The sequence below is a fragment of the Salvelinus fontinalis genome, chromosome 11 (assembly GCF_029448725.1).
Source record: "Salvelinus fontinalis isolate EN_2023a chromosome 11, ASM2944872v1, whole genome shotgun sequence".
NCBI classification, from domain to species: Eukaryota; Metazoa; Chordata; class Actinopteri; order Salmoniformes; family Salmonidae; genus Salvelinus; species Salvelinus fontinalis.
The window spans coordinates 36,930,144-36,954,363 of NC_074675.1; the positions used below are offsets into that span (position 1 = coordinate 36,930,144).

The window sequence follows — 24,220 nt, forward strand, 5'->3', positions numbered from 1 at the left end:
CATTAAGGTTGAACCAAAATATTACATGTAAGAAATATGAAATGAAATACGAAACAGTTAAATGTGTGAAATTGAATTAAACAATGTATGTTGATGCAAATACGATGTACAATATCAAATCATGTATATGATAACAATAGCCTAAAATATTTAATGTCCCATAAACTATTGTTTTTTTTAACAGTTTCACTAATTCATTCTAATTAACTTAATCATTATGACACACCCTTCACTATTGTCATTGGTTGCACTAATTGCACTGTTTGTCTACATAACCTGGTTCAAGTATTCATGACATTACCCTGAAGAAGGCACAGTGATGCCAAAACATTGGTAAATAACCAATACATTACTGGGAGTTTATATATGGAGTGTGCGACTTTCTTTATTTTGATAGTTTATAGTTTATTCGCAGTTAGTCAGCACCTCCACACAAACAAATTTTTCTGGGTGTGCACCAGCTCATGTTTTTTAATCTACTACTTCAACACTGTCATAGGGAAACAGATCCTTAAAATTGATTTGCAGTGAACTTGAAATTTGGTACATCACCTTCCTGATTACCTCATAGCTGAAAACTGTATGGAAAATTGTTAGTTGGAAGTTAAGAATGAAAGTGGACTTTCTTTATAGGAATGGGGCATGCCTTTCATTAATGGAGTGTGCGACTCTGGCCCCCTCCCAGTTAGTAAGTAATTGTCTCTGGCGCCCTCCCAGTTAGGGGGAGTGATGAGCTCTACAGCAGAGTCTCACAACTCAATCGCTGGTTGAAAACTGTTTTCTGCCCCTCCCAAAAGATAGAATTTGTAGATAATTGGCCCTCTTTCTGGGACTCACCCACAAACAGGACCAAGCCTGGCCTGCTGAGGAGTGACGGACTCCATCCTAGCTGGAGGGGTGCTCTCATCTTATCTACCAACATAGACAGGGCTCTAACTCCTCTAGCTCCACAATGAAATAGGGTGCAGGCCAGGCAGCAGGCTGTTAGCCAACCTGCCAGCTTAGTGGAGTCTGCCATTAGCATAGGCAGTGTAGTCAGCTCAGCTATCCCCATTGAGACTGTGTCTGTGCCTCGACCTAGGTTGGGCAAAACTTAACATGGCGTTCGCCTTAGCAATCTCACTAGGATAAAGACTTCCTCCATGCATGCCATTATTGAGAGAGATCGTGATACCTCACATCTCAAAATAGGGCTACTTAATGTTAGATCCCTCACTTCAAAGGCAGTTATAGTCAATGAACTAATCACTGATCATAATCTTGATGTGATTGGCCTGACTGAAACATGGCTTAAGCCTGATGAATTTACTGTGTTAAATGAGGCCTCACCTCCTGGTTACACTAGTGACCATATCCCCCGTGCATCCCGCAAAGGCGGAGGTGTTGCTAACATTTACGATAGCAAATTTCAATTTACACAAAAAAAAATGACGTTTTCGTCTTTTGAGCTTCTAGTCATGAAATCTATGCAGCCTACTCAATTACTTTTTATAGCTACTGTTTACAGGCCTCTTGGGCCATATACAGCATTCCTCACTGAGTTTCCTGAATTCCTTTCGGACCTTGTAGTCATAGCAGATAATATTCTAATTTTAATATTCACATGGAAAAGTCCACAGACCCACTCCAAAAGGATTTCGGAGCCATCATCGACATCATCGAGTGGGTTTTGTCCAACATGTCTCCGGACCTACTCACTGCCACAGTCATACTATGGATCTAGTTTTGTCCCATGGAATAAATGTTGTGGATCTTAATGTTTTTCCTCATAATCCTGGACTATCGGACCACCATTTTATTACGTTTGCAATCGCAACAAATAATCTCCTCAGACCCCAACCAAGGAGCATCAAATGTCATGCTATAAATTCTCAGACAACACAAAGACTCCTTGATGCCCTTCCAGACTCCCTTCGCCTACCCAAGGACGTCAGAGTACAAAAATCAGTTAAGCACCTAACTGAGGAACTCAATTTAACCTTGTGCAATACCCTAGATGCAGTCACACCCCTAAAAACAAAAAACATTTGTCATAAGAAACTAGCTCCCTGGTATACAGAAAATACCCGAGCTCTGAAGCAAGCTTCCAGAAATTTGGAACGGAAATGGCGCCACACCAAACTGGAAGTCTTCTGACTAGTTTGAAAAGACCGTGCAGTATCGATCGTCCTATTTTTCCAACTTAATTGAGGAAAATAAGAACAATCCTAAATGTATTTTTGATACTGTCGCAAAGCTAACTAAAAAGCAGCATTCCCCAAGAGAGGACGGCTTTCACTTCAGCAGTGATAAATTCATGAACTTCTTTGAGGAAAAGATCATGATCATTAGAAAGCAAATTGCGGACTCCTCTTTAAATCTGCGTATTCCTCCAAAGCTCAGTTGTCCTGAGTCTGCACAAATCTGCCAGGACCTAGGATCAAGCGAGTCACTCAAGTTTTTTAGTACTTTATCTCTTGACACATTGATGAAAATAATCATGGCCTCTAAACCTTCAAGCTGCATACTGGACCCTATTCCAACTAAGCACAGGAAGCAGCTCTTTCATTAGTTATGTTGAACATAATAAACAACTCTCTATCCACCGGATGTGTACCAAACTCACTAAAAGTGGCAGTAATAAAGCCTCTCTTGAAAAAGCCAGAAAATATAAAGAACTATCAGCCTATATCGAATCTCCCATTCCTCTCAAAAATGTTTTAAAAAGCTGTTGCACAGCAACTCACTGCCTTCCTGAAGACATCATAGCACTTGTGGTGGTAAATTTCCTTTTAATGGCGTCAGACCAAGGCTCTGCAGCTGTTGCAGCTTTTGATCTCTCCACATTCTTTTGGCGAGATTGGAAACCCAAATGTGTCTACATGGACAAGTTCTGGCCTGGTCTGTCGGAAAGATATCACTTTGTCTCTGTGGATGGTTAGTCCTCTGACAAATCAACTGTACATTTCGGTGTTCCTCAAGGCTCCATTTCTTGACACAATACCCACTTAACCCAGAAGCCAGCCACACCAATGTGTCAGAGGAAACACCGTACACCTGACAACCGTGTCAGCATGCATGCACATGGCCCGCCACAGGAGTCGATAGAGCACAATGGGACAAGAACATCCCTACCAGCCAAACCCTCCCCTATCCCGGACGACGCTGGACCAATTGTGCGCTGGGTCTCCTGGGGCAAGGAACGCTCGGCCAGATGCGACAGAACCTGGATTCGAACCAGCACTGCAGAGCCTGGATTCGAACCAGCACTGCAGTGCCTTAGACCACTGCGCCCAAAATATTGATAATCTGAATCAGCAGAATAGTGTTGTGGCAAAAAATTAAATGTGCACCCCTTGGTTTGGGAAATGCTGAACTACACAAACAGTGAAACTGAGAAAAATGTATCTAAAGTTTGTTTGCTGTGCTGGTAGATACGTGATCATTTTCATTATGAAGTAATTTTTTACTCATATCAACCATGACCACTGATTTGACAGTCAAATAAATGACCATACAAAGTCAAACAAAAAAACAACATGAAAGTTAGGTAAACACATTTAGATTATAGATACTGCACAAAATCTAATATTTCAAGTATAAACATTCTGCATGATGAAATAGTATGTTTGAGGGTTATGTTTGAGGGTCAAAAATGTTTGAGGGTTACTACAAAACAACATTCAAAACATGAAAACATAACTACACAAAACTATTGAATACAGTTTGAATGTACTTAGAAGTCTCAAACTGTTTCCATCAAACAGAAAAATAACAAGAGAGTTAAACACATATTGATTGTAGATACTGCACATTTTCTTTGCGTTACCCATATAGTTGTTTATGTGGAATTGACAGCGTTTAAGTAACATGAAATAATATGACAGCTTTAAAAAAAAAAAAGTTTTACATTTCTGGTCATGTTCAAATTTTCATAAATTCTTATAATGTTTGGGAATGATGTGTAGTAAGGCATTTGTGAAAATTCTATATCAATAGAGTAGGAGTAGGAAAGCGGCCGTGCGTTTGGACAATTAATAGACACTGCAGTAAATAAAACCTAATAAAAAACATCCGTCTCGTCCTGTACCAGAGTCGAGCTTTATGCAAATAAGCCATATGGGCGTGCCATCATTCATTTTAAACTGGGCTGTGTGTTGACAGGCAGAAGCAACAGCGCGACTTCAGATCGTTAGAACGCTTTCGCCGAAAGCCACAAAATACACCTGAATCGATTTCTGCAAATGTGTCAATACCACGGGAGTCCACTTAGATTTGGGAACTTTACAGTCCTATTGATCAAACAACCATGAACATGTAGGCTCTCTTTCCCTCAGTTATGCACATAAACAACAAGATCAACAGCTAATGCCAGCAAGAGCGAGATGAGTTAAAATCTAACTGAGGGAACATTAGATAAACCCTCTCAAACCTTTTCAGCTAGTTGGCCGTCAAAATTGCACTGAAAAACGATGGGGAATATTAGCCTGCTTGTCCTTCTGCAGCTTGCCTGCCAATGTGTGCTTGTCCCAACCCACGTTTTTACTACTAAATGGGGACTTGCCTGCCCATTTGATCAATGCCGAATACATTTAATTGAAAACTAAGGGTGCATTCATAAATTGCCTCCAGTGTATCAGAGTGTGCTCTGCGTCGTTCGTAAATTCAGAGAATTGTCAGATTGTCTGTTCGATTCAGAGTGTATCGCTCTCTGAGCGTTCAGAGCGCACACTACACGATTGACACTGGATGCTCTGGCCGAGTAGTAGGGTTGATCCGAGCTTTCCTTACAACGGCAGTCAAGCACCCAAGCTATCTGGCTAAAGTTTGATGCTTTCATCAAAATGTCAAACAGCTGAGATTAAACTTATTAAAGTATTAAATTGGTCTTGATGTGTTGCGTATTGAAGTGAGTCAAAGGTAACTACCGAGAGGGATATAATGGTGAGGCCTTCTGCAGATTTCTTACCCAAGTATTTATAATTCCTATGATGAAGTTACAATTTAGGATGCCTGATGAACAACTTGAAAAACAGTCAAATGGAAATATATTTGCAAAGAAAATCTGCCTAACGCTTTGTATTCAGGACATGAAGTTCATTTCTTTGCCACATTTTTTGCAGTTTTACTTTCGTGCCTTGTGGGCAAAGGGATTTCACCAAAAGCTTTGCAAAACATTTTTGCACTTTGGTCAAGCAATCTCAGATTTTTTTAATGAAGATTTAAAACGATTGTCTTTTGCAAAACAAGAAGACCTGCATCCCAGGAATCTCATGCATCTCAGACCTTTTGCCTACAGTTTTCCTACAGACCATTTGCCTACAGTGAGGGAGACATACAGTCACACAAAGTATCATTCAACAGCCAATCAGAAAAGGACAAGAAGGAGCAAACCACATACCCGCGGTCCTTGGTCACCTTGATCCCCCTAGAAGAAAGAAAGAATTGTCTTGAAATACAGGTATCACACACACACACACACACACACACACACACACACACACACACACACACACACACACACACACACACACACACACACACACACACACACACACACACACACACACACACACACACACACACACACACACACACACACACACACACACACACACACACACACACACACACAGACACAGAATGAAAATCGTTGAAGCCTAATTCAAAACATATTGATGTGGAAAAATAATACAGTCAACCTCAAATATTAATTGTGGTTGAAAGTAAAATCACTTCTAATAACACAGACTGATGTGAATAGGTTTGAGTGGAAGGGGTTGAAGGACGTTGTGTGTGTTTGGGGAGGTTTGGTGAGGCATGCTGATTGAAGAGGGGAGAGGGGAGACCCAAGAGATCTCTCCTGGCTCATAGTATTTTGGTTCATCATGTCTGTAGACAGTTCCCCTGAGGAAGAAACTATTAAAGGCTCAGTTGACACTATGGTTCAAGTGTGTATGGATATGTGGTCTATGTGTCTGTGTGTGCAGGAGGGGGATCATGGACCAAATTCTTACATTAAGGTTACTATTTTGCTCATGGGTGTAGGAAAATATGCCACTTTTTGTCTAATTAGGACATTTTTTGACAATATTACTGTTTAGATGACCCCTTTTGGCTCAAGAGTACACAGAGGCAAAAAGGTCGGTATAGCCTATTTTGAAAGGAGCAATCTCAGATTGATACATCAATTATGAGACATTTTAATGAATGATATATATCCGCTGATTATTTATTGAAGAATGTAACTTATAGATTTTTGGAAAATTGTAAATGCATTGAAGCATGGAAATTCCTCTCCTTCCCTTCCTAAAGCAGTCTTCCTGTGTTAAACTTTGAAATCATTACAGATAATTTTTTTTACAAGTGATGATTTCAATCAGCATTTTAGCGCGGCAGGCTTTTTATTTGAAAGAAATTGTGGTTTAATTGACCCTGGTCAGTCAATCCACTGCTTTTCCCACTCGCATTTGCTAGTTGGCTCAATGGAAGATCAGTCAACTTCTATTAAATATTTTGTACTTGTACTTAGATGTTCGTTAGCTGGCTAGCACGTTAGCTAACATTACGTGACGTGTGTGATCTAAACATTGTTTAACTAGCTAGGTTCATTGTTTACCTAGTTAGCTATATGTCTTAAGCTAAAGTGTACTGTTAGCTAGCTGGCTCCCTAGTGGATGTTATTATTCATTTCCCAAGAGCTGTTTGCTTTTCTAGTTAGAGCTTAATGTTAGACATTGTTGGAAATTTGTTCATTGTTGGCACTTTGTTCGTTGTTGCTTAACTAGCTAACTTTATTTGACGTGTGTACAACACCCGTTGAATATGGGCGGTGTCAGTAAACGTTTGCAAAAAACCATAATGTAATTGTTGCCAGCAGAGCTAGTTAGGCTATTTTCATGTTATCCAGAGGTAAATTAAATCATTGGCCAGAGCGTCAAGTGTGTGCTCCGAGAGCGAAATGAGATGGGTGGGTCTAAAGCTTAAGAGGGTGTGAGAATGGGAATGTATTCTCAGTCAACTCAGCTGGTAAAATAAGGAATAATATACACAATACCAGTCAAATGTTTGGACACACCAACTCATTCAAGGGTTTTTCTTTATTTTTTACACATTTCTACATTGTAGAATAATAGTGAATACATCAAAACTAATAAATAACACATATCGATGACAGCTTTGCACACACTTGGCGTTCTCTCAACCAGCTTCAAGAGGTAGCCACCTGGAATCCATTTCAATTAACAGGTGTGCCTTACAGCCCTATATGGTAAAAGACCAAGTCCATATTATGTCAAGAACAGCTCAAATAAGCAAAGAGAAATGACAGTCCATCATTACTTTAGTACATGAAGGTCAGTCAATCTGGAACATTTCAAGAACTTTGAACATTTCTTCAAGTGCAGTTGCAAAAACCGTCAATCGCAATGATGAAACTGGCTCTCATGAGGACCGCCACAGGAAAGAAAGACCCAAAGTTATCTCTGCTGCAGAGGATAAGTTCATCAAAGTTAACAGGCCTCAGAAATTAAAGCCCAAATAAATGCTTCACAGAGTTCAAACATCAGACACATCTCAACATCAACTGTTCAGAGACTGTGTGAATCGGGCCTTCATGGTCAAATTTCTGTAAAGAAACCACTACTAAAGGATACCAATAAGAAAGAGAGACTTGCTTGGGCGAAGAAACACAAGCAATGGACATTAGACCGGTGGAAATCTGTCCTCTGGTCTGATGAGTCCAAATTTGAGATTTTTGGTTCCAAAAGGGTGTCTTAGTGAGACGCAGAGTAGGTGAACGGATGATCTCTGCATGTGTGGTTCCCGCCGTGAAGCATGGAGGAGGAGGTGTGATGATGTCGGGGTGCTTTACTGGTGACACTGTCAGTGATTTATTCAAGGCACACAACAAAATTCAAGGCACATTTTACCAGAATGGCTACTACAGCATTCTGCAGCGATACGACATCCCATCTGGTTTTCAATTAGTGGGATTATCATTTGCTTTTCAACAAGACAATGAACCAACACACCTCCAGGCTGAGGAAGGGCTATTTGACCAAGAAGGAAAGTGATGGAGTGCTGCATCAGATGACCTGATCAGATGACCTCGAATTAATAAACTTTTGTTACTTCGACACTGTCTGCACCTGTGTCTTAGCTTCAAACGTGAAAGTAGAAAATAGTAAAAATTAAGAAAAACCTTTGAATGAGTAGGTGTGTCAACTTTTGACTGATACTGTGTATATACCATATATATATAATATTTTTTTATAGCCCAAGCTTACTTCTGTCATACCCCATCAGAACCCAAAATATAAACTATTTTACATTTACAAAACACTCTTATCCAGAGTGACTTACAGGAGAAATTAAGGTTAAGTACCTTGCTCAAGGGCACATGGACAGATTTTTCTCTTAGTCAGCTCCGGGGTTCAAACCAGCAATCTTTCGGTTAATGGTCCAATGCGAACAACAACAGCTTTCAGTTATCTATCTAAAAAAATGGATTCAGGAAATCATTCTTCGCCCTATTAGAGCCACATGGATGCATTGCAATGCCTGATAGTTGAGCAAAACAGAGCAGCCCTATGTCCATTGTGTGTGAAGCGAGGGGCCTCAGCCATTTTCATGGTTTTAATCTTCCCAAGCAAGGCGCATGGGTACATTTTGGTCCCCAAGTCCGCAGACTTATAACGAGACTGTGTGGTTATTTCTCATGCTCAGCTGCCATTTTATGGAGGAATGTTCAGCGAAGCATTTAAGCACTTCAGTTCGGGTCCTGGTGTTAAGTCATTAATGAAGTGTGCTGTAGATGTGTGAACGACAAATATTCAGAACTGAGACTTGAGGTCGGTAAGACTTCGAATTCTTAAGGGGAACTGCAGAATACAATGCAAATGACATTCTTTATAGACACATTTAATTAGAGAATAAAGTAAAGTCATATGTTAATGCTTTGGACCCCAAAATATACTGTATGAGAGGGTGGGAAATACGAAGGAATTATGGATCATGTCCATGCCAATGCCAGAGAAATCAAAGAAAGTTAGTACTTGGAAAGTAATGAATGATGAATAAAACATAAAAACATTTGTTTACTTACCTTCTCACCCTGTGGACCAGGAGTACCCTATTTGGGGGAAAACATTAATTGAAGAAAGCTTTATAGACATCTTAACACCCACACAGCCCTACAAAAATCTACAGGCAAAGCTGCAAACTGAATGTAAATAAAGTTTACCAATGGGCACAAATCCAGCAATATCCAACCACATCCTGGCAAATGGGAGGGATAAACTACCTACTGGGCACAGACATCATTTATAGTTTTGATTCCAATTTGCTTGAGTTGTCAACTGACGTGAATTCAATGTGAATTCAACCAAAAATGTGAAAGATCATGTATGGTATGTTAACGCATGATGCTGTCCGTATGCTCATTAGTAGATCTAATGAGGTCATCCAGTTTTTTTAACCTGTTTAGTTGCAGGGACTGGCATGTCGAGATTTCCCTCCGTTGAGCACCACTTACAGTACATGTGCCATTTGAACTCGTATTAAATCAGTGTCAGCTTACTAACTGACCAACCGGTCAGCAACATTTTACCTTCCAGATGTAAGACTGTTCAAAATCAAGTAAAATCTAAATAAAATAATTGTATTTGTCACATGCGCCAAATACAATAGGTGTAGACTTTACCATACAATTCATACTTACGAGCCCTTCCCAATGATGCAGAGTTAAAAATATGAAAAAATAAATAATAATAACACAAGAGGAATAAAATACACTAGAATGAACTATACACTGAGTATACAAAACATTATGAATACCCCTCTTTCCATGACATAGACTGACCAGGTGAATCCAGGTGAAAGTTATGATCCCCTATTGATGTCCCTTGTTAAATCCACTTCAAACAGTGTACACGAAGGGGAGGGGATATGTTAAATAATTATTTTTTTAAGCCTTGAGACAATTGAGACATGGATTGTGTATGTGTGCCATTCAGAGGGTGAATGGGCAAGACAAACTATTTAAGTGCCAGGCGTACCGGTTTGTGTCAAGAACTGCAACGCTGCTGGGTTTTTCACGAATGGTTCACCACCCAAAGGACATCCATTCAGCCAACTTGACACAACTGTGGGGTGTATTGGAGTCAAGGGCCAGCATCCCTGTGGAATGCTTGTAGAGTCCAACTCAATCTTAGGAAGTTGTTCTTAATGTTTTGTACACTCAGTGTATATAGGGAGTACCAGTACCATATCAATGTGCAGGGGTTCAAGGTATTTGAGGTAGATGTGTACACTGAACAAAAATATAAACACAATGTACAAAAATGTCAAAGATTTTACAGAGTTACGGTTCATCTAAGAAAAAGTCAATTGAAATATGCTCTTAGTATGCCCTAATCTATGGATTTCACATGACTGTGAATACAGATATGCATCTATTGGTCACAGATACCTTAAAATAAAGGAAGGGGCATGTATCAGAAAACCAGCGTGACCACCATTTGCCTCATGCAGGGCAACACATCTCCTTGAGTTGATCATGCTGTTGATTGTGACCTGTGGAATGTTGTCCCACTCCTCTTCAATGGCTGTGCGAAGTTGCTGGATATTAGAGGGAACTGGAACACGCTGTCGTACACGTCGATCCAGAGAATAAGCCTAATGTCATAACCACTTAGATGACAACTTATACTGAGGATAGTAGCTGACTCTATAGCCACTCTTATCTGTCATATCTTTAACCCACAAGCGTCTAAGCCAGGAAAAGTTTCAGACTGATCCAATGAACCATTGCATTTCTGTTAAAAATGTGGTATCAAGACTGGCCAAATGTGCCTAATGTGTTTATTAATAATGTTAATAATCATGTTCAAAACTGTAAACTCTCCTCAAACAATAGCATGCTATTATTTCACTGTAATAGCTACTGTAAATTGAACAGTGCAATTAGATTAACAAGAATTTAAGCTTTCTGCCAATATCATATATGTCCTGGGAAATTTTCTTGTTACTTACAACCTCATGCTAATCGCATTAGCCTACATTAGCTCATAGTCCTGCAGGGAACCCACCACTCCTGAAGAAGATAACTAGTCAAGCAAATGTGTCTGAGAGCATACACATAACGTTAGCTAGCGACCCAGCCAGCTTAATTTAGAGTTATTTAGGCAATTTTATTTGTGATACAAATGTTGGGCTATATGTTTAGATTTTTTAAATATATTCTAAGGCTGCATGATGCGAATCTAATGATGATTTGAAAAAAGTTGCATGAAAGGCATGAGCCCTGCTTTGTTATTTGTGCAGGCTGTACACACTTCATCTGTCTCTCATTCACAATTTGACAAGCACTTGATAATGGCTAGAATTTCCCAATTTTCCCATCCCCTTTGTGTGGCCGTAATGCCCCCTAAACAAATACATGCCTTTTACGGCCAGCGGCCATTGTGGCCTTTGGACTCCCCGGTGGCACAGTGGTCTAAGGCACTACATCTCAGTGCTAGAGGTGTCACTATAGACACCCTGGTTCGAATCCAGGCTGGCTGTGATTGGGAGTCCCATAGGACAGAGCTCGATTGGCCCAGCATAGTCTGGGTCTGGCCGGTGTAGGCAGTCATTGTAAAATTTGTTCTTAACTGACTTGCTTAGTGAAATAAAATATACTAATTATACTTGACTTCCCCTGGTTTCTTGCTCCAAAGCATGTGATTGGGTCTTTCTCACAGGCTACAAGTGAAGACAGAAGCAACTGCGCAATTCCAAGGTGCACATTAACCTGTTGAGGCTGGGGGCGCTGTTGTCACTATTTATGCTAATCGTGTAATTTTTGAAACGGCTTCCTACAAAATTCTTGATCGTACAATATGCATATTATTATTATTATTGGATAGAAAACAGTCTATAGTTTCTATAGGAGTTGAAATTTTGTCTCTAAGTGGAACAGAACCCATTCTACAGCAATTTCCCTGACATGGAGTCAGATTTCAGAAATGTTGGTCACTGTTCTGGAGTCAGTTTTAAAGCCAATGTTATTACTATGAGTATACGGACACTGCTTACGTCTTCCCCTAGATGCCTTTACGTGATGACGATTTGAATGGGGTCGATTGCGCGTTCACAGGCACTATAAATTAAAAAACCCTGTAGCTAGTAAGTCTTTTGGAGCTGCGTCATGCGCGTGGAGGACACCGACCCGCACCTGTTCCAAGCATTAGTGTTGGGAGTAATCTTTCTCCGGTCATGTTAAGACTCGTTATAGGAGTTAAAAACATCATAAGGTAGTTAATTTAAAGCGTTTTATAGCAATTTATATCCGTTTAGTGCGATTTTGGGACATTTATTTCTGAAACGCTGTGAATCGCTGGGCACGCTTCCAGTTCATGCTGAACGCAGTTGGCATTTCCACATGGCAAGAGGACAGCTTTCCACCAAAAGACGATTAGACCCAAGAAAGGATCCTTTGCCCAAGATACTGATGGAAGAACAGCTCAAAGTAGGACATTTTTATTATGATAAATCGTGTTTCTGTCGAAAAATGTTAGTGGCTTAGGACGCCATGTTTTTTGACGTAGCTTCGCTTGGCGCAAACTGTATTGAAAAGTAAGGATAATTTAAAAAATGTAACTCCGCGATTGTATTAAGAATTAAATTGTCTATCAATCGCTGTCCACCCTATATTTTTTAGTCACGTTTATGAGTATTTATGTATACGAGTAGATCACTGTCTAATATGGCGCACGGACATTTTCTCACCAGCTGGGCTACTTTCCCCATTGTCTAACCATGATTTTGGTGGCTAAATATGCACATTTTCGAACAAACTGTATATGCATGTTGTAATGTGATGTTACAGGGGTGTCATCTGAAGAATTCTGAGAAGGTTAGTGAAAAAAATAATATATTTTGGCGATGTTTACGTTATCGCTCACTTTGGCTAGAATTAATGCTGGGGTAATGTTTGCACATGTGCTATGCTAATATAACGATTTATTGTGTTTTCGCTGTAAGACACTTAGAAAATCTGAAATATTGTCTGTATTCACAGGATCTGTGTCTTTCGATTAGTGTATGCTGTGTATTTTTACGAAATGTTTGATGATTAGTAAGTAGGTAAACACGTTGCTCTATGTAGTTATTCTAGTCCATTTGTGACGGTGGGTGCAATTGTAACCTATGCCATCTACCTGAAATATGCACATTTTTCTAACAAAACCTATCCCATACCATAAATATGTTATCAGACTGTCATCTGATGAGTTTTTTTCTTGGTTAGTGGCTATCAATATCTTAGTTTAGCCGAATTGGTGATAGCTACTGTTGTTGGTGGACAAAGAAAAGATGGTGGATTATGCTAATGTGTTTTTAGCTAATAGATTTACATCTTTACATATTGTGTCTTCCCTGTAAAACATTTAAAAAATCGGACATGTTGGCTGGATTCACAAGATCTGTGTCTTTCATTAGCTGTATTGGACTTTAATGTGTGAAAGTTAAATATTTAAAAAAAATATTTTTTTTGAATTTCGCGGCTCTGCCTCTTCAGTGGGGGTGGGGGGGGGGGGTGCCGCTAGCGCCACGCGGCACCCTCATCCTAGACAGGTTAAACTGCTCCGGCTATTACCTAGTTCTGCTCTCCTGGATCTGACTTCCCTGCCACCGGTTACACACGTCTTACACTAAGATGATTGCCTGCTGTTTTGAGTCATTCTTTCCCTCAATTATCTCTACAGATCAAACTGGTTTCATAAAAAATCGTCATTATTTTTTCAATATCAGACATCTTTATAATGAACTTTATAATCCCTCTTCATCTGACAATCGAGAGATATTGTTATCACTTGATGCTGAGAAGGCGATTGATCAGGTGGTGTGAGATGATCTATTTTATACTCTCAAACAATTTGGATTTGGTCTCAATTTCATGTCCTGGATCAAAGTCCTTTACTCCTCCACTATGGTTGCAGTGCGCACAAATAATAACCTTCATCCTATTTCCAACTTCATCGTGGGACAAGACAGGGTTGTCCTCTATCCCCTCAGCTGTTTGCCATCACAATAAAGTCTTTAGCCATAGCAATACGTAATAACACCACTATCCAAGGTATTCGAAGACGGGGCTTAGAGCATAAAGTCTCACTCTATGTGGATGACATGCTATTATATAGTATGTCTGACCATTTAACTGGTCTTCCAGAGATCCGGTTTCTATTAAAGACCTTATAAGGTATAAGGTTAAACTACAAAAAAGTCAATTGATGCCTATTAATCCTTCTGCCATGCAAACTTCTTTTAGTCATCTGCCCTTCAGAGTCACTGTAATGTATCGACTTGACTCGGACTCACGGGAATCATTGACTTCTCATCTCCCAAGCATAGCCGCCTTCCATTCCACACGTGACTCCTAGTGCCCCATTGGTATTGCACCACTAGGTGTCGCTAATACACTACATTCCTCCTCTTCTTAGATGTTTGACTAACCACTATGATAACACATCTCCAAACTGCAGATCTATGCATTATAACGCAACAAAACATTATCTAGTACTCAAAATAAGGTATCTTTCGTAATGTTTACTTCTACTTTCTTTAAGCTACTGACCATAACACTGGTTACATTGCTGGAACTCTTTTGTTAACAATGTTTCTTTGACAATAATTATTGACGGAACTTTTCTGTGATGGCTAGGGATAGACTGCCCTGCCATTGAGACTGTGCCGGGGATTATTCTGCTCCATTATGGCAACATGTCTATCTAATATAGTCCTTCAGATGCACAGCTTGTTGTCTGAGTCTTTGGGGTCGAGACTGTAGTTGAATGGCCTCGTAAGGTGCAGGCACTTGTCTAGGCGGTGTCTCTGTCACTTGTAGTCCATTGTCCTGACTGTGGTTGTATCCACAGTTTCACAAAATAAACATGTCGCATGGCCCTCTTGCTACTCCTTTCCAGGACAACAGAGTTCCCCTTCCTGTCCACGACAGTGTATGGTTCTGGATCGAAGGTAGTTGACAACTTGTTCTGCTTAGGTTGCTGTAGCAGAACCATGTCACCTTGTTGGATTGTGCTTTCAGTTGCTATGCTAGATCTGTCAGTGTTCTGGCGGCCCTGCTCCTTTGTTTCAGCATCAGCAAACCGAATGACGTTGTGTGGTTCAGCTCCTGGCTGCATATCAGCTGACAGCTCTGGCGGTTGAACAACAGTACAGCTGGACTGCGGCCTGTGACCGAGTGTGGCATACTCCTGTAGGCCGGCCATGAGAAACGTCTGTAGTTCTGTCCTCCAATCCTTCCCTTCTGATCGAGCGGCGCAAATTGCTTTGACAAGTGTTCTGTTCTGTCTTGCAACTTTGCCGTTGGCCTGAGGCCAGTATGGAGTGATGCGGTGGTGTCGGATCCCGTTTTCGTTCCACGTAGGCTCGGAAATCACTCGCGGTGAGAGGAGTGCCATTATCCATCACAATCAACTCAGGATACCCATGGATAGCGAACGTCATCCTTAGCTTTTGATTATACTGGCGGTGGTGATGCAGTTTAGGATACTCAGATCAACCCATCTTGAGTAGCAGTCTGTTGTTACAAGGAGGTGTTCTGCTGTTGGAAACTGCACACACGTCAATTGGTAGGATCTGCCATGGTTTAGTTGGTAGCTCTGTTCTGACTGGGGTGACCTATTTTGGTGGTGTGCAATTGACTTGACATGCTGGACAGGACTTCACCAGCAGTTCAACCTCTTTATCTATGTTTGGCCACCACACATTTCTGTGCAGTCTCTGTTTTGTTTTTACTATCCCCTGATGCCCTTCGTGTGCTTACATCAAAGTCAGTTTCTGAGCTGTTCGTTGCATTATAATGTGGTTGCCTCATAGAACTGTCTGTCCAACAATAGAGAGTTCTTCTTGAACAAGTCGGTATGCAGTGTTGCATGTGCTCCACTCACCCTGTCTCATGCTTGTTCATAGAGTAGCTAGAACTGGGTCCTTTGCTGACATTTCTTCCAGCTCTCATGAGGTGGATTTTGGAGAATGAATAGTCTCTAATGGCTTGTGGTTGGTTACCATTACAACGTCTTTGCCATAGAGAAACACATGAAACCTCTCACACACCCAAACTATGGCAAGTGCCTTTCTTTCAGTCTGAAAATAGCGTCGCTATACATCTGTGAGAGCATGGCTAGCATAGTACACTGGCCTGTGTGAACCATCTTTTTGCTCCTGACTAAAAATAGCCCCTAGCCCCACTGGACTAGCATCCACAATCACGTGTGTCTCTACATCTTGATTGAAGTAGGCCATGTTGTGTGAACTGGCCCGTGCATTGACTGATGATTCTTGTTCATCTCTCCATGTCCATTTGCATTATGTTTTTGTTAGTCTTCTCAGCGGTTCGGACGTGGTTACCAGATTAGGGATAAATCTGCCACAGTAGTTTACTAGTCCTAAGAAACTCCTTATTTCAGCAGCATTTGTCGGTCTGTGTGTGTTCTGCACCACTTCCACCTTTGAGTGTGCTGCTCCGAAGCCGTTCTTCGAGAGAACGTGGCCCATGAACTCCATCTCCGTCTGTCGGAATTCACATTTGTCACTGTTGAGGGTGAGTCCCCTCTCCTGCAGTCGTCTCAGGACTTGTTGTAGTCGTTTGTTGTGTTCTTGTGTGTTCTTCCCAAACACAATGATATCATCTGAGATGTTGTGGACCTCCTCAATGCCTTGTAGGACTTGACGGATGATGTGCTGATGTGTCTCTGGAGCAGAGGAGACACCGAACATTAATCTCTTGTAGCGCCATAAACCTGTGTGAGTCACAAATGTGGTTAGGGAACGAGACTCAGGATTCAGTTCTATCTAATGATATCCACACTAGGTCCAGTTTTGAGAAGACCACGGCTCCTGACATGTCCTCCAGGATCTCATTGATGGTGGGGATGAGGTGTCGCTCCCGCACAACAGCTTAATTTGCTCTACGCATGTCAACACATATTCTGATGTTTCTTGTGTACTACAACTAGTAGGTCCATTCACTTTCTCAATAACATCCATGTCCTCTAGCTCGTTCGTCTTCTCTTCAAATAGCTTCCTGACACTGAATGGTATTCTGTGTACTGGCTGTGTAACAAGAGTGAAAGTCTCGTCTACATAAATTCCTAAATGGAAGTCTTTCAGTTTTCCCAGCCCTGTGAAACAGTCTTTGTATTCCTCCTGAAGTGCATCTTTACATTTATGTGTGCTTTTGGCCCTATGTGCAAAATGCCAAGAGTAGCTTCTGATTTATTTCCCAGTACAAATGTCTGTGCATCTTTCACGACTAGAATGTCTGCAGTGACTGACTCAGAACTAACAACTGCTGTAATGTTGGCAGTGAACAGGCACTCAACTGCTAATGGTTGTGTTGACCCATACAGGTAAAGTCACTTGGATGTTGGTTTCAATTGCACATTGCATTTGGTCTGCAAATCGCTGAATGTTGCTGTGCCCAAAATATTACAGCTAGTCCCAGAGTCCATTAACAGCTTAACTGGCTGGCCATTGACTAATAACTGCATTTCAAAATCATCAGTACTGCTGGTAAGTGTGAACACATGTTCGTCATTATCTGGTTTGTCATGTTGTGTAGCAGGTGACTTGATTTACATTTAGTTTTGTCTTTGTCCTGCACATTTTTGAGAAATGTCCATCTTTGCCACATTTGTTGCATTGTTTACCTTGTGTGATGGAACATGCCCATCCAGTATATGGCCCTCCTGATCACATCTGAAACATTTAACAGCTTGGTCATCATTAGATGGCTTGCCTTTGTTGGATGAAGATTTTTTTTTTTTCCTTTTCTCTATTTTGTTCCATTCCCGTCTGTGATGTTTTTGTTCACTTTTCCCCTGTTGAATTGCATTGACATTGTCTTTCCATTCTGGCCACCTGCTGGTCACAAGCCTCTATTGCTCTTGCTATATCCATTAGAGTGGTGAGAGTGAGGTCCCTCTCGCGCAGAAACTGTTTGCGCAACACATTTGAGTGACAGTTGTCAATCAATTGGTCCCTTATGAAATCATCTTTGAAATCTCCATTATCACATGTAGCAGACAACTGTTTCAGTCTGCTCACAAACATGTCCACTGATTCCCCCTGTGCTTGTTCAGCTTGCCCAAATAAATGTCTCTCTAGGGTAATGTTTTTTTGTGGAGTGAAGTACTCCGTTTAGCTTTGTCAACGCGATCTCATAGTCCTTGTCTTCCCCCGTGCCATCTAACGTGGTGAATATATCCTACACATCCGAACCTCCCAAGTGCAATAAAAGAGCTTGTTTTCGTGCTGCATCTTTGACTCCTGAAGCAGTGATGAACAGTTTGAAACTATTAATCCTATTTGCCCATCGCTAACCAACATTGGCTGGGTCAAAATGCACATCAAACGGCGGAAGAGAAGGTAAGCTCAGTGCCATTATTCTTAGCTAGCAAGCACACTTGTTTGCTGGTTAGCTGTGCTAACTGAACGGCTAGGCTAGGTTTTTGTGAAAAGTACCTTTGCAAATTCACTTTTCCTGCGCTCACCAAGCTTCTTGAGTGGATAAGGTTAATTTTATTTCCTTATCCTCGTCGCCAGTTGTAATGTATCACTTGTAATGTACTTGACTCGGACTCACGGGAATCATTGACTTCCACTTTATTTCTCGTCTCCCAATCAATCAATCAATCAATCAATTTTATTTTATATAGCCCTTCGTACATCAGATAATATCTCGAAGTGCTGTACAGAAACCCAGCCTAAAACCCCAAACAGCTAGAATGCAGGTGTAGAAGCACGGTGGCTAGGAAAAACTCCCTAGAAAGGCCAAAACCTAGGAAGAAACCTAGAGAGGAACCAGGCTATGAGGGGTGGCCTCTTCTGGCTGTGCCGGGTGGAGATTATAACAGAACTATGCCAAGATGTTCAAAAATGTTCATAAGTGACAAGCATGGTCAAATAATAATCATGAATAATTTTCAGTTGGCCAAGCCAAGCATACCTCCGTTCCTCACGTGACTCCTAGTGCCCCACTGGTATCGCTAATATACTACAGACAATACACAGAAATTGTAAATATTTGGGTCACACACAATTTCAAAGATCTCTATAAAGCCAATATTCCTCCATTGATACTCCGCCTGAAACAAGAAACAAGATATTGAATGCTGGGATTTACTGTCTTTGGGAGGAAGAATTAACACTGTTAAAATGTATTTATTACCTACGTTTTAATACTTATTTCAATGTATTCCTATCTTTCTGACAAAATCCTTATTTTATCACCATAGATAAACTGATATCTGCTTTTATCTGGAACAAGAAAAACTCTCGTAAGTAAGAGTGTATTGCAGATATCTCACTCCCAGGGTGGTCTAGCACTTCCGAACTTTCAATATTATTACTGGGCAGCTAATATATGAATCATTCTATATTGGATGACAGAAATCCCTGATGTTACAGGCCCGAAATGGTTGACCTTGGAGATCTCATTCTGTGGCCCCACCGCCTTAGCTGCCTTTACTTGCCTGTTTCCAAATACACAAAAAACCCTATTGTGAAACATTCTCAAAAAATCAGGAAACTGTTCAGGTGATCGTTTGGTCTCAGTGAATTTTCAACTTCTGCCTCATTTATTAATGAACCATACATTCTCTCCATCATTATTAGACCGGGCGTTTCATATCTAGGCTGGAAAAGGATCTCCTCACTGAACAACTTGAACATTGCTATGGATTTTGCATATTTTGAAAAGTTAGTACAAAAGTAAAATTTTCCTAGATCCCATTTCTTTAGATACAAAACTACACAATTGTAGGTATCTTCATACTAGTCACTTCCCATCACACCCACCTACCACCCTTCTAGATGATATTTTTTAAAGTGAACCCTTGTGTCAAAGGGGGCATAAGCTTTATCTATACGTTATTAAACTTGCACAATCTGCATTCCCTGAACTCTCAATGGGAAGAGGATTTAGGTGAACAACTTCCAGATGAAACTTGGCAGAGTATGCTTCATTTATGTGTCTAAGACATGCTTTAAAAACAACCTGAGGATTGATTATAAAAAAACATTTGACATGTTTCTACGACCATTACGGATACGTTTTGGAATGTTCATCGAACGGAACGAGGCTTTGGTTTTCTGAACATAACGCGCATCCCAAATGGCGTTTTTTTTGTTATAAAAGTAATATTTATCGAACAAAAATAACATTTATTGTAACTGGGAGTCTCATGAGTGCAAACATCCGAAGATTATCAAAGGTAAGCGATTAATTTCATTGCTTTTCTGACTTTCGTGACCATGCTAATTTGGGGCTAGCTGTTCTAGCATTGATTGATACACTCACAAAAGCTTGGATTTCTTTCTCTGTAAAGCATATTTTCAAAATCTGACATGATAGGTGGATTAACAACAAACTAAGCTGTGTTTTGGTATATTTCACTTGTGATTGCATGATTATAAATATTTTTAGTAATATTTTGCGCCCTGCTATTCAGCAGTTGTTTAGGAAAATTATCCCGTAAAAGGGATCCTTGCGCAAAGATGTTAACCTGTTGAGGCTGGGGGCGCTGTTGTCACTATTTATGGTAATCGTGTAATTTTTGAAACGGCTTCCTACAAAATTCTTGATAGTACAATATGCATATTATTATTATTATTGGATAGAAAACAGTCTATAGTTTCTATAGGAGTTGAAATTTTGTCTCTAAGTGGAACAGAACCCATTCTACAGCAATTTCCCTGACATGGAGTCAGATTTCAGAAATTTTGGCCACTGTTCTGGAGTCAGTTTTAAAGCCAATGTTATTCCTATGAGTATACGGACACTGCTTACGTCTTCCCCTGGATGCCTTTACGTGATGACGATTTGAATGGGGTCGATTGCGCGTTCACAGGCACTATAAATTAAAAAACCCTGTAGCTAGTCACTCTTTTGGAGCTGCGTCATGCGCCTGGAGGACACCGACCCGCACCTGTTCCAAGCATTAGTGTTGGGAGTAATCTTTCTCTGGTCATGTTAAGACTCGTTATAGGAGTTAAAAACATCATAAGGTAGTTAATTTAAAGCGTTTTATAGCAATTTATATCTGTTTAGTGCGATTTTGGGACATTTATTTCTGAAACGCTGTGAATCGCTGGGCACGCTTCCAGTTCATGCTGAACGCAGTTGGCATTTCCACATGGCAAGAGGACAGCTTTCCACCAAAAGACGATTAGACCCAAGAAAGGATCCTTTGCCCAAGATACTGATGGAAGAACAGCTCAAAGTAGGAAATTTTTATTATGATAAATCGTGTTTCTGTCGAAAAATGTTAGTGGCTTAGGACGCCATGTTTTTTGACGTAGCTTCGCTTGGCGCAAACTGTATTGAAAAGTAAAGATAATTTAAAAAATCTAATTCCGCGATTGTATTAAGAATTAAATTGTCTATCAATCGCTGTCCACCCTATATTTTTTAGTCACGTTTATGAGTATTTATGTATACGAGTAGATCACTGTCTAATATGGCGCACGGACATTTTCTCACCAGCTGGGCTACTTTCCCCATTGTCTAACCATGATTTTGGTGGCTAAATATGCACATTTTCGAACAAACTGTATATGCGTGTTGTAATGTGATGTTACAGGGGTGTCATCTGAAGAATTCTGAGAAGGTTAGTGAAAAAAATAATATATTTTGGCGATGTATACGTTATCGCTCACTTTGGCTATAATTAATGCTGGGGTAATGTTTGCACATGTGCTATGCTAATATAACGATTTATTGTGTTTTCGCTGTAAGACACTTAGAAAATCTGAAATATTGTCTGTATTCACAGGATCTGTGTCTTTCGATTAGTGTATGCTGTGTATTTTTACGAAATGTTTGATGATTAGTAAGTAGGTAAACACGTTGCTCTATGTAGTTATTCTAGTCCATTTGTGACGGTGGGTGCAATTGTAACCTATGCCATCTACCTGAAATATGCACATTTTTCTAACAAAACCTATCCCATACCATAAATATGTTATCAGACTGTCATCTGATGAGTTTTTTTCTTGGTTAGGGGCTATAAATATCTTAGTTTAGCCGATTTAGTGATAGCTACTGTTGTTGGTGGACAAAGAAAAGATGGTGGATTATGCTAATGTGTTTTTAGCTAATAGATTTACATCTTTACATATTGTGTCTTCCCTGTAAAACATTTTAAAAATCGGACATGTTGGCTGGATTCACAAGATCTGTGTCTTTCATTAGCTGTATTGGACTTTAATGTGTGAAAGTTAAATATTTAAAAAAAATATTTTTTTTGAATTTCGCGGCTCTGCCTTTTCAGTGGGGGTGGGGGGGGTGTGCCGCTAGCGGCACCCTCATCCTAGACAGGTTAATTCAATTTAAAATAGTTAATCTGCTGCATTGGTCAAATTATCCAAGAGCACCCTTACCTGATAGACTTACCTGATAGATAACTTATGTCTTGGTAATCTAGCATGGGTAGGATGGTCATCTGAATCAGGGTTAGTTTGGCAGCTGGGGTGAAAGCGGAGCGATTACGATAGAGGAAACCAAGTCTAGATTTAACTTTAGCCTGTAGCTTTGATATGTGCAGAGAGAAGGACAGTGCACAATCTAGCCATACTCCCAAGTACTTGTATGAGGTGACTACATCAAGCTCTAAAACTTCATAGGTAGTAATCACACCTGTGGGAAGAGGGGCATTCTTCAAACCACATGACCTCTGCTTTGGAGGTGTTCAGAATAAGTTTAAGGCACATATGTCAGAGTCAAGGCCCGCGGGCCACATCCGGCCCGCGAGAAGGTTTTTTACGGCCCCTGGGATGATCTTGATTTATTATTAGAACCGGCCCGCAGACCGCAGCAAGCCGGCAGCCCGCAGATCTTTTACACGCACCAATACTACATTTCCCACAATGCAACGGTGACGCACCGAGCAGTAGGCTGCTTCATTTCAATATTTATTGGCACAGCAGTCGTCAGCATCACAGTAAAATTAACTTTCAGATACCCATCAAAAATGGCAAAACGGAAGGTGGACACTGAGAACCGGGGGTTTCAAACAAGGTGGGAGTCGGAGTATATGTTCACGGAGGTAGCTGGAAAACCTGTGTGTCTTCTGTGTGGAGAAAGTGTGGCGGTACTGAAAGAGTATAATCTGAGACGACATTATGAAACGAAACACGCGGACAAAAACAAGAATATGGACATGGAACAAAGGCTACAAAAGGCAGAGGAATTAAAACGAGGCCTCAAATCTCGACAGGCTCTGTTCAAAAAAGCCAAATCACAAGGCCAGGCTGCTGTCAAGGCCAGTTTTATTTTGGCAGAAGAGATCGCTAAATCAGCCCGGCCATTTACGGAGGGGGATTTCATCAAAAACTGCATGATTAAAGTTTGTGACGAAGTTTGCCCAGAAAAAAGGCAACTCTTTTTAAATGTGAGTCTGAGCAGAAACACCATTGCCGAGAGAGTAGACCAGTTGTCCATCAATCTAAAAGAGCAGCTTGTGAAAAAGGGAAAAGATTTCATTGCATATTCCTTGGCTGTGGATGAGAGCACCGACATTTCTGACATTGCCCAGTTGTCAATTTTCATCCGCGGAGTGGACTCCAGCCTAAGCGTGACAGAGGAGTTTTTGGCTTTACGTTCTATGCATGGCACAACTACGGGGCATGATTTGTATGAAGAGGTGTCAAGATGTGTAAATGAGATGGAGCTGCCTTGGGAAAAACTCGTGGGTTTGACAACCGACGGAGCACCTGCGATGTGTGGACACAGGAGCGGACTGGTGGCGAAGATACGGGAAAAGATGCAAGAGGAAAACGCGACAGGTGAGCTGACAGCTTATCATTGTATCATACACCAGGAAGCGTTGTGCGGTAAAGCCTTGAAAATGGAGCATGTAATGAGCATCATCACGCGCACAGTTAACTTTATCAGAGCCAAAGGTTTGAATCACCGCCAGTTCAAGGCATTTCTGACGGAGTTAGAAACGGAGCATGGTGATTTGCCTTATCACACAGAGGTGCGATGGCTAAGCCAGGGAAAGGTGCTTCAAAGATGTTTCGAGCTTCGTGAGGAGATTTGTCTGTTCTTGGACAGCAAAGGGAAAGACACAACACACTCCGAGACGAAATGTTTCTGTGTGAAATGGCTTTTCTGTGTGACATTACGAGTCATCTGAATGCAATGAACTTGCAGCTGCAGGGTCGGGATCATGTC

At 40.8% G+C, this 24,220-nt stretch overlaps 1 protein-coding gene across 6 annotated transcripts in view; it reads right to left on the minus strand.

Annotated features, from left to right (window-relative positions):
• Nucleotides 1-24,220, minus strand: part of LOC129865654 (collagen alpha-1(XXV) chain-like) — a 315,129-nt gene that overhangs the window by 149,962 nt on the left and 140,947 nt on the right. For 5 of the 6 annotated variants that reach the window (XM_055938597.1, XM_055938596.1, XM_055938594.1 and 2 more), the window contains exons 5-6: nt 9,086-9,112; nt 5,381-5,407 (exon numbers count right to left, since the gene is read on the minus strand). In XM_055938597.1, coding sequence (XP_055794572.1) covers nt 5,381-5,407; nt 9,086-9,112 — 54 coding nt within the window. Of the gene's footprint in view, nt 1-5,380; nt 5,408-9,085; nt 11,692-24,220 lie in introns of those variants that run through there. The other variant, XM_055938598.1, reaches the window with a different exon arrangement.